The 12,274-nt window shown below is 33.2% G+C and overlaps 1 protein-coding gene across 1 annotated transcript in view; it reads right to left on the bottom strand.

Annotated features, from left to right (window-relative positions):
• Positions 1-12,274, bottom strand: part of DNAJC1 (DnaJ heat shock protein family (Hsp40) member C1) — a gene marked incomplete at its 5' end in the record, with an annotated part of 110,343 nt that overhangs the window by 61,851 nt on the left and 36,218 nt on the right. The window contains 5 exons of the mRNA XM_083884790.1: positions 1,813-1,906; positions 2,973-3,070; positions 3,930-4,095; positions 10,226-10,272; positions 11,017-11,118. Coding sequence (XP_083740916.1) covers positions 1,813-1,906; positions 2,973-3,070; positions 3,930-4,095; positions 10,226-10,272; positions 11,017-11,118 — 507 coding nt within the window. The remainder of the gene's footprint in view (positions 1-1,812; positions 1,907-2,972; positions 3,071-3,929; positions 4,096-10,225; positions 10,273-11,016; positions 11,119-12,274) is intronic.

Here is a 12,274-nt window from a genome sequence, read left to right as displayed (position 1 = left end):
TCAGAAGAGGTGATACTTCTTTAAGTATTGTTAACTAATAAATAATAAGCTACAATAATGTATTTCAGTCACCTGAAATCTTGAATAGTTTTAACAGTGGAGATTATTTATGGTTTATTGCATTTTGACTCATGTAACCAGAGGGTCATGTTAAACAACAACAAAACAAACCCTGCAGTTAAGCAGCAGTGTCATTTATACGTGGGCCAATTTACTCTAGAGCCCCTCTGTCTTTCCTTCCTCTTTGCTTCAAAGTCTTCCTGCTCTGAATTCCTCTACAACATGCTTCCCCTGCCACCAAACCCCTGCTTGATGGTCTCCAGTTTTCCAGGAGTTATTGGACAGCTTTTTTTTCCAGTACTATTAATTTAATGGAACAGGAATCCAAAGAAGGACTAAGTTCTACAAAGCATGAAGCATCACTTTTGTTGTTTTTTTTTTCTGGCAATTCTGACAGGTATAGGAGCTGCTTTTTGAACAGCAAACCTGAATCCTGTTATACTGACATAAAACTATCTTAATATCATAATAATTATAAGCAGCTCATAAGAAGTCCTAATTTAAAATTATTCACTAATCTTACTATATTGTGTGATTTTCTTAAAATTTTGCAATTAAAGCAAAAGGGGAAGTACTATAATTATGAATAAAGATTCAAAAATGCAGCAACAGAGTTTGCTGACCCTAATTATTTTCTATCTGACTCACCTTGATGAGGAATGAACATCAAAGCTTAATTTGGACACAACAGTTGATTAAGCATAATCAACCTGCTTTACAAACTTGCGAAAACAAAGGTTTTTTAAAATAAAACAGCCCCAAAGTTCTGATGAAAATTTTAAGAGAGAGATTAACTTTTGCCTCTGTTTGTAGGAAAAGCTAAAGGCTATAGAAATGGATGCTGGAAAACCAGGCATTACTGCATTCATAACTTTTTCAAGAGTTTAAATAAGAGGATAGGAGTTATAACTATAGTCTGTTTCTAGCTTGAACAGAGAGAAAACCCAAACACTGATGCCATTTCTACTACTTCTACTCTTAAATTAACACTTGATATTTCAGTAAACCAAAGTAAAATCCATCTCACCTTGCCTGATCCATATTATCAGTGACAAAGGTATTAAAAACAAAACAGCATATTTAAGAAAGATGCAAAGAAAGAGCAGCTGATATAAAAAAAGTTATTCTGGTAACTGATCTGAAAATACTTCCGTTAGTTGAAAACCAGCTAGGTTTTACAGTTTATAGTATTAGATAAAAACACAATTATTGTGAGCAAGCCTGCCACATTGATGTTTATAAATTACAACCATAGCTTTGTTATTTTACCTCAGCAATTTCAGGTATCAATCTGTATCATTATCCAGTGAATTAAAGAAAGAAACTCCGTCACAAAAAGTAATTTCACTGTTACCCCAAATTTAAATGGCATATTAAAATTTGCTATGAAAGTACCACATCTGTTGATTTGAGATTAAAGTAGTTTTGTTAACATCACTTAAAAAACATTGCTATTCCTAATTAGATGGATATATACCACCTCTCTCCCATCATTTATTCTTGTAGTTTTGCCTAACAGAAACTGCTTTCCTAGCTTGTTAAGATTAATATGCATTTAAAATACATTCATATTTCCATGAACTTATGATATCAAATTTGCCTCCGAAGAGTAATTTCTTTTTTTATATATAGATATATTATATGCTATGTGTTCGAGCCAAAAAATAATTAAGAACAAGTGCTACACATCTGATTATACTGAATAACACCATTAAAAAATTAAGTAACACAAATTAACATCATTACTGTTACCTGGAATAACTGAGGTAAAGCTTTCACTGTGAGACAGAACCATATTCCCAGCTTGCATGGAAGTAAGTCATGCCATTGTGGTTTGTCCAGTACCCTGCAGTCAAATAAAATTGTAGGTTTTTCATTATTGCCACGCAATCTCTAAGCCAGAACTTTCCCATTATCCTTTAAGATGATTAGCACTTGTCAACTCCCATAAAAATGTCTAACTACATAATAATAAAGATACATTTTAAACATTTAATTCAAAATACGTAACAGCTAACTTCTAATAAATTTCTGTATTTTGATCTCCTAAAAAACTTTTCTTCAAGAAAATAAATTCATAAACCACATAATCACTGTAGTTTAACTTAAAAAACAAACCAAAAAACCACTCAAGCCTCAACCAAGTGTTCACAAGTGCTGACAAGCAGATATGAAGACTGTAGCATAAACAAAACAATACATAAAAATTAATGTCATTTGCAGTTCACTGGAGCATTACTCACTGATGTCATCAGGAAAGACGACAGGCAGAATGGTCTCTGATCTCCATCCCTCATTGATCCAGTTCATGCCCCTGCTGTGTGAACTATTTAAACCCTTTATTTCTTTCTATGAATCAATAGAAGAAATAGTGGTATCTTTTGGAGTGTCTTGAAAGTCACTATTTCCCTATGTGTTCCTTGACAAACAATGTGTTAGAAGCCTTTACCAACACGCTCATTTTTAAGTTAATCAGATAAAAAGCATTTAATCAGACAAGCATTAAACCCCCATAAAAACTCCTTGCTTGGAATAGTAATAAATTAAAGCTCAAATAAATTTAAATTTGTTAACTGTAATCAAAAGCAAAAACCCTTAAAGAGGGAAAGAGTTCTAAAATCTTCTAAAACCAAATTGTAGAAAAAAATACCCTTTTATAAGACAGATGCCTTTAATTCAGCCCTAATCTTTCAAAGATTATTGATCTGCTGAATAAACACCACATGTTTATTTACAAATCCAAACATGAAAACACATCTACACTAGCACACTTTGTATCAGCAGTGGCTGTTCCTACAAATACAGTTCTTTTTCTCACAGACTATTTCAAAGATGCAAAAAGAGAATGAGAGCACTCTATCAGTAGCTGACAGAACGTTTTAAAATGCAGAAACAAGAGAGCTCTTTCCCACCTTTCATTTTTGTCTAGAGCAGCAAGTTTGGCTTCATCTGTACTCCTGCCGCCCGTTTTTTTCTTCTTTTCCCTCTTTTTTCTGCTAAGCAGTTCATCCTTGATAGAGAAAGAACTACCGTTACAGGTTATCATTAGCATGTAAACCACAAATGTTACTGGGACTCCTCTGTGAAGGGTAAACAGTAGAGTAGCATTTATGCAAATGGATCTGGGGTCCTACATGATTAAGTAAAATGATCTATCTTAACAATAACTGTTGCCATGGTATCCAGTCTTTAAACACACATGAAGTCCAGTTCTGTCACTCATGTGTATCACCATAGCAATCAAAGTTTTCTAAGAGGAGAAAGCATTCAACTTGCCTCCTTTCTCATTCATCAACTTCAATAATGCAGTGGAAAATAAAAAAATGTAAATAGATGCTAATGTATGAATATTTTTCAAGTTATGCTTAGTTTTTTTTAGTCTAAGTGCAACAGACTTTTATATGACAAAAAAATTACCAAAAAATGTGATTTATACTGCTTACCAATTCCCACTCTGTTAAGAAAAACCCCAAACAAAAAAGCATTTAGCTTAGAACAAAGGCAAAGCAAGTATGACTTTTAAACAAATAAAACCTGACTACTTTAAACCCTAGATATGACTACAGTAGCATATGATTCTTCATCAACAATTAATAGACTTTCTCTTTTCCTTTCAACTAAAAACCCAGGACCAGCTCTTGCAATTTATTACCAATTCTAGAAAAATTAAGTCATTTTTAGATTACTATTTCTGAGATGCTGAATATCTCATTCTGTAATTATCATCACTTGAAACATAATCATTTTAAAATATGAAAAAATCCAAATTCAAACAAGGGGAAGTGGTAGAGATCTTTATAATATGCAAACTTCTAAAAGAAATTCAGCACTAATAATTGAAGCAAGTTTGATTTATTACCAATACTTACCAGCTGTTTCTCCAGGTAGATTGACCAAACCACAGCATAATGACCCACTGTGAGTATAATGAACAAGAGTAATGCCAGCTCAGCATTGCTCATTTTTCTCACTCGCCTGTAGTAGAACACAGGCTGTCGCCAATCTGGTAGTCCATTGATCAGAATATCATCATACCTACAGTAGCAAACATAACAGGCTTTCATGGAGAGCTAAAAATGAAATAAGTCAAACCATCCAATTATAAAACAAAAGATAATCCACAGAGTGCTTGAATAATACACACACAAACGATCATTTAGTAATTTTTTTTTTTTTTTAGAGAGCAATACCTTGTTTTGTCAGCAGATAGGCTTGCATGTGGGAACAAATAGGCTCCGAACACTGGGGCAGGAAAAAAAAAATTCAAATGTTCCTGCAACACTTATCCCCCTCCCCCTCCAAGTTCATTCACTTTTGAAGTAAGAGACTTCCAGAAATGTCGGAGTGCTCTACGTGCTCAGTAATCAGTGGGCAGGTCTCCATCATCGAAGTAAGTAACAACCCACTAACTACTAAATAGGTACCCAAGAACAAATGTCTCAAACACTAGAAACCCGTTTTTCTTTTACAAATTAAATGCACAAGTGGTGGGGGGAGGGGAGAGGTATCTGCTTTTTGTTTTTGTCCTTTAGTACCACAAAATCCATTAGGTAAAAACTTGCCAGATTTATACCTTCATTGTAAGGTAAGAGTTTAAATTAGAGGCTTGATATTGATGTTTGAAAACAAAGTTCACCAGTTTTTGATTTTCTATTTGAAATACTGTCCTCAAAATTAATCTATTTTAAAACTGTTTAATTACTAACCCTAACTACTGTACAGAAACTATTTTATGACAATCCCTTTTCCTTCACACAAATGTCTTGAAATATCTTAGTACGTCTGAGGTCTTTTATTTACAATATTTGCTCAATTTAAAAATAAACCACAGACAGGCAAACCAGATTTTTCAAAATTACCTTTTCAGAGTAGAGTTTTAAACAAAAATCTCTACAGTAAACCTAAAAACCTGTATATTCAAGATGCACAACCTGTTAATCTTAAATTGAACACAACTCATTACATATTCTAATCACACCATTTCCAGAATTAAATCTGCACTGAAAGGCCTAATTTGGTGCAACACATTGACCAAAATATTTTAATTAAAAATATTCTGAGTTAGTCGCAGGCCTAATTACAGGAATAGAAATAGGGCCTATATTGTCATGCAGGTCAGTAGAACTCAGTAGTAGGTTTTTCTCAAGTAAATTGACCAATCCAGGAATAATAGCGCAGCTGCTAAACTGCCAGTCTTGACATGTAAATCAATTTAAATGCAACAACTGCACTAGCTACTTTGATAGTTATTAAATTGATACCTTGGAGATGTACTAAAAAAAAATTTCCACAAGCAAATTCATTTTAAGCAGAAAAAGAAGCAGTGGTTTTCAATTAAAAAATATGCCTTAATATAGTGCATATCTGAAAAGCTAACTTCTGATAATACATTTGTTCAAGTTGGCACCATTATGTCTGCATAAAAGATTTAACACCTCAGGATTCTGCTGTGTTCTGAATGATACCAGAAGTAAAATTCATATTACAAAATTCTGTCTTCCATTACAACTATGAGAATACTAAGGTTAACGTCTGTTATTGTAAAATTTGAACTAATAACTTTTTTCCTTTCCCAGTAAGTCGGAACAAATTAACTACTGATACCTTAATACAAGCTCTGTTCAGAAAAACCACTTATGATGTTATTTTAAAATTAAAATTTGTACTTAACTTTTGTTTAAGAAATAAGTAGAAGTTTTAGCCTTTAAAAAATATTAAGACATTTACAAGATTTTAGTGATAATAGAAGATAACATTTTAGAAGCAGAACCATCTTCAAAGCAAATTAGGTTGATAACAAGGTTTTCCATAAGATGTTCTTCCTTTGAAATCTTCAGAGAAATACATTTACAATCTAATTTAATACTAATATACATTTATTAAGCAGTTGCCTTCTTATATATTAAGGGTTGTTAATTGATGTACTGAAAAAGTGGCTACTGATTAAATAAAGTCCGTATATGCTGATGGTAACAATATAGTAATATGTAAACCAAGATTTCAAACTAACATTTGGCAACCACGTTCTATTATAAATTATCTGTTAAGAAAAAATAAATTAAGACAGCAGAGCCTCTTGCATTAAGTGCTTTAAACAGCACTGGGTATTTACCAGGCTATGGCCGCTGCTCTGAACAACAGCCTCCACGGATTAAGGCTCCGAATCAATGCTCTATTGATTTTACTATCAATGAGCATTATAGCTCACACGACTGGCCATTTTAAGGGAAGATAGCTTCTATTATAACCCACTTTTTAGAATATATACTGTTAAAAGATAAATCACTGCTTTCAATAGTAATTAAGCTCTGTATTTGAAAAATAAAGATATCAATGATTTTTAGGTTTTCAACTGGAAAACGATCCTACTGAAACGCAGAAACTTCCATAATTTTTAAATCTTAATTTTCAAATTTACAATGTGATTTAATTAAAAGCAAGTTTCTCATTAAAGAATTCCTGTATAGACACTTATATTAACTATGAAAGACAGTTAATCCGTGTGCATCATGAACTACATTTAGAATTTAATTACAAAGCAATTCTGTTCTTTTGGCAACCTATATTAATTGTAACTCTATGTAGGAAAGAAAACAACCTGAAAAGAAAAGATACATCTGCAGGATTTTTTTCCACAAACACATACACACAGAATTCAGCAAATTTTTCACATGTGAGTTTGCCTACCAGTCGTCTCTGAAATGTAGCAGTCAACAAGCTACCAAAATCCCAAAGCACCAGTTCAGAAACAGAAAGCTAAAAACATTCCCCACTTTAAATTATGTTAAGTATTTATTTTAAAACTCAGCAGTCTATAGAAGGCTTAGGAGTCCTGGACTAAAAGTAATGAATTGCAAGATTATTAACATTTCTTTTTTTCTGTAAAATTTCATAAAATATTTTTAGAGTTGTGAATCAATTACATTGCAAGTAAAAAAACCCCATTAACTGTAGTAACTAACTACAGTATCATCAATCTTAATATAATCATAATTTACTTATTCCTTTAAGAGAGCCACTGCATTTCATATTTCAAATAATTTCTGAGATCTGATGTAGTTTATATACTATAACTTTGAATTAATGAGGACTATTCTGAACTATGGAAAGATTGCACTGTTGGATTTTATTTTAAGGGGCCTATTTTCCTCAAGCTGTCAAAGACATGCAGCACAACATCAGCCAGAACAATTTATACCTATGAATACAGACATTTAATTATTAATGAGAACTAAGATAGACACCTTTCTTACTCTGCACAAGTGTATTTTGATCCCTTTGCAAATGTTTCCTGTAATCAAGTCAACATTATTACAGAGGACAGGCCTGGTAGGAAAAAAAAGCTCCTTACAAAGGTAACAAACAATGAAATTAAGATCTAAGAATTCTTTTTTGTCTAATTACAATTAACACAAGTGCATAAAACTATCTATTTTTTCATAAACTAAGATAATCAAAGACTAATAAAATTTATCACTGTCAAATTGATTTACCAATAAATGTCCTAAAGGTGAAGTCTATTTCAGGAAACGCACCTATCTCCACGTACCCTAAAGACAAAATTTTTCTGTAGAATTTAACACTGGTGTGTGTATACGAAACATAAAATATTGTGTTCTGCTGCATGTATGTTTAATTTAATGTTAAACAGTGCTACAGTAAATGATGCTGCATGTATGTTTATTGTCAGAATATCTGAATGTTTTGACCATGTTTCACTCAATAGTGTGTAGGAGGGAAGTATTAACATGGTCAGATTACTATATTATGTAGTACTAATAATGATACTGGTATACTTCACGAGCAACTATGTAACTTTCTCAAACGAGAAAACCATGTTTTACAGGCCAGTCATATCATTGTCAGTAGAGGAACTGTAATATTTTAAGAAAGGCTTCTGCCATCAGATAAAGTAAAAATTCACTGATAAATAAGAAAATGCAAAGGCTTCAGAAGAATAATTACATGTAGATGGCCAACAGATCTGCCTTTTTAAACCACTGTTTCTGTACTCATACAAATGAACAATAGCTCTGACATTCACCAAGAATGACATTCACGGAGAAGGGGTTTTATTGTTTCAAAATGAGTTCATCACTCTCTCGTACAGGGCAGGACCTTATTCCTGCCTTTGCTGGCTCCACTCTCTGCACACACCAGGAATGATTACATCACTTTTGAGAAGAACAGGAAGAGCCAGGTCCAGCTGATTTCACAGCACAGAAGTACAAGCCTGCAGCTTGCTCTTCTGTCAGTGGTATAAAGCTCTGCCCCAAACCATTCAGGTGTCAGTTGTGAAGAGATTCCCAGCTCAACTGCCAGCCTAAGGCTGCAGTGCAGTCTGTACCCAGTGCAGGGACACTGAGTAAGCTTTGAGCCTATTCCACCATGTCCATCACCTCACACAATTCAAAGCCAAATATCCACATTTAAAGATTCCAAAAAGTAGTAATTCCCACTCTTTCCTTTGGTGTACAAGGCAAGTAAGGCAAGTAAGCCTGAAGTTACCTTACAACAGAACCAACATAACAGGGAGAGCAGCTCCTATCCCACTTACTGAAGACTTGTATTAGAGATGTGATGCTACAACAACGCCTGACAGGCCACCCTCTGTTTACCAGCTCAGACAGAGATTATCATTACACTAGGCAATAACCTGATCAATACAGGGGCTTCTCAAAGCAATGAGACCATTTACCTCTGCTCTACAGGTTATTTCTAAACTCTGCATATTATTTCCAGAAAATTCTCTGAAAGTAAACACTGTTTAATCCACTACATTTCTATTTATTCGACTATGAAATCAGTTACAACTATACATCCACGTTGTGCAAGAAAAACATGACATCGTCTATGTACAAAATAAGTTAGTGACAAATCAATCTAAGATAGAACAACCTACTGGTACTTTAACTTTTCATTTGTAATCACTGATGCACTAATTAACAGTATTTGAGTAAGTTAGTCACATTTGTAATGTGTGCAAGGCTTAAACCATAATTTTTGCAAGCCACTGCATCACAGCTTTGTGCAAAAAGCTTCTATCACAGCTGCAAGGAAATTCCCACAAGTTCCATGAAGGAACTTAGTTCCAGAGAAGCAACACGCTGAAGTGTATGGAAGCTATAAACAAATAGTTGGGAAGATCTGGGGGATAACTCACTTTAAGTGGCCTGAAATCATTTAGCTAACATTTTTTTCTTTACTTTTGTTAAGTGTAACTTTACAATTAAATTCTCCTTAGATGGATGAAATAAAAAACCCACAAATTTCCAAGAGTGCTTCTATGAAGTACATTTTCATGACACTTGAAAAGGGGATTATCAAAAAAGTAGATAATCTGTACTATAAACCCTGGACTCCTGCCAAGACATCTACAAAGCCAAAATCCCTTCAAGAAATGTCTCATAAAACCCCGTTTAAAGACTTGTAAGCTGAAAGATGATCTACTAAAACACCAACCCAAAAGCAAAAGTCTTTCAATGTCTCAGTTTTTTCTGATAATTATTGAAATTCCTATTTGTTTAAAAACAAGGAAAAAAGTTCAAAACAATCTTCCAAAAAGCAAATTAGCCCCAGGTTTCCAGTTCTTTATCCTACTCCTTCAGGTACTGCTGGAGCTGCTCCTGAAGCTGCAAGGACAACTAGCACTTATTAAAAAAATTTTAAAGTTTGCACTATTAGAGATAATACATCTCAAAGTAAAAAAAATCCCTATGAACAAAGCAACAGAAAACAATGCTGAAGACAACATACAACAGAAATAAACCCTAAATACCACGCAACAAGCCTTTTATTGATACAGGGTGGTATGACTGACATTTCAATAAGGGGCCAATATTTTTAAATCACAGTTTTTAAATACTGACAACTGAGCAAAAAAGCTGATATAGTTGTTAAGAATTTTTAAAAATTGCTTGAAATAACAGCTAGCTTTTAAAGTTCTTTCAAGTACTAGTTTTAAAGGAGAAAAAACAGTATGTCATGCAAAAATACCACTATGCCCTTTAAGCCACAAAAATCTTTAATTCAACAATTACATGTAATTTACTAACTTAAATTTTGCAAAAAAATAAATTATGAAGTGTTACAACTAAGTCAAATAGGGCTTGAATATAACACTGGTATGAATGCTTTATTTAAAAAGCTGTGCAATTTAACTCACCTCTGCCTCCTTTCTTCATCCTTTAAAACCTCATAGATGGCCACCAACTAAAACAAACAAACAAAACACAAAAAAAGAAAACACAGAAAGATTTTACTTTATCATTGAATTTATAAATTTTGAACTCATATTTACATTTGCCAACAAATGACCTTTGCTAGTTTTCATTTTTCCCTGCACCACAAAGTAGCAAACCCAGCGTGCAAAAGAAACAGTAATATATGACTATACAAAGTATCATCAGGCACAAACAAGCAACTCTTATACAAGACTCTCTTCCCATCCTGACATCTGTCAAAATGAATCTTGTGCATCTCCTTGTTTCATCCTGAAGATCTTACTACAATTAAGTAAGCTGATTTTAGCCCCAGGTACATTTTTAAAGGGAAGAGCTAATTACAAAGTCATGTTGTTTCATTCTATAAATATTCAAAAGTAACTAAAATTAATTGTTTTCATTAAATTATGCCTATCTAGGACTTGTGTTGAGAAATGATTAGAATTTTCCCCCACTGCTTTAGGAAGTGCAAAAACATATTTTCCTCCTAAGAGTATAAGTACTATGTTCAAATTATCTTTAATATATGGGTAAATACAAAATACATGTTATTGAACAAGTTAATTCCAAAGAAGTGTATTAGGTTTTAGTCTAGCTACATCTGCAAAAATGTAATTCAATGTTTAACTCACTAATTTCAAAGGTGTACCACTGTTCATACAAAAAAAAAAAAAAAATCAACATAAAAATTCTATTTTCCCCTAAAAGTTTTACAGCTACACATTGCACTTACTTGCCTAAACTGTATTTCTGCATTTTCATCTTTATTCTTGTCTGGGTGTAAAATCAGAGAAAGCTTTCGATATGCTTTCCGAATGTCTGCAGATGAAGCATCCTGAAAAAAAGGAAAAACAAAGCAAATTGTGAGAAATCGATTCTCTGAACTTTTTGAAGATCTGAAGACAGCCAACCAAGTGTAGGAACTAAGGCAATGTAATTTGAGACATCTAACAACCAAACCTGCAACCAGCCCAGCCTAAATGACTTAACAGCCATTCAGTCCAATTCATCTTTCATCTTAACTCCTTTCATTACCATACATCCATTACAACGACATTTGCCAATACTTCCAAACACTTTCTTGCTTAAAGCCTAGCCTGGGCACTTCTGCACCATTTAAAAGTTCAACTGAAAACTGAAAATTATTGCATCTGCATATCTTCAAGACAGACATAATTTCAGCAAATTATCATGCTCAATTTCCCAAACTCAGGACTTGCTAGGAACTCTTCCCTTATTAATATTTACATGCAATTCACTCCTAATAGGACTTCCATTCAGTTTCACCATGTCTAAAGAATTGTATTTTTCTAAAGTAGCTTCAAATTGCAGTCTTGGAGCTATACCGTAGCACTGACATCAATCTATAACTTAACCATTATAAGAATTGCACACATTCTGGGAGAAAAAATAAAACTCAAAACGATGTACCAACTAAGCTGCACAAATGCAAATTTCTGAATTAATGACTGCTATTTACGACATGCTATAAAGATATCCAAAAATGAAGATATCAAGAGTTGTATGCTATGTCATATAGGTGTTATCCTCACCAGAAAATACACAAAGCATAACATTTAAACAGAACTACTTGCATTTTACTGCTAATATGTCTAAGGCAACACTTTAGAAATCAACTGCTTATCTGACAATTTTTATTTCTTGATTTTACACATATTGTTCCTAAGTATATTCTCTCTCTGAAAATTACAGTGTAAATGGGGATTAAATACCCAGACCTGAATTAGCTGTGGAACAGAGTGAAATAAGATAATAATTAATGCAATACTGTAATTAGTCTGCTAGGCTTTTTATTACAGATCATTACTTTAATTTTGAAATTTTCAGTTTTATAACACAAGGCTATTAAAATGCTGTGTACAAGTTTGCGCCTGGAGTGAATAATAGAAAAACACTGAAAGAGGGGAAGGAGAAAAACGGGGAAAATGCAGAATTTGCAAAAATTCAGCATGGAAACTATATTTTGAGGA

Source organism: Zosterops lateralis (assembly GCF_965231275.1).
Source record: "Zosterops lateralis genome assembly, chromosome: 1".
Classification (NCBI taxonomy): domain Eukaryota; kingdom Metazoa; phylum Chordata; class Aves; order Passeriformes; family Zosteropidae; genus Zosterops; species Zosterops lateralis.
Note: the sequence above shows the minus strand (reverse complement) of the source record. Positions and strands in the feature narration are given on the sequence as shown.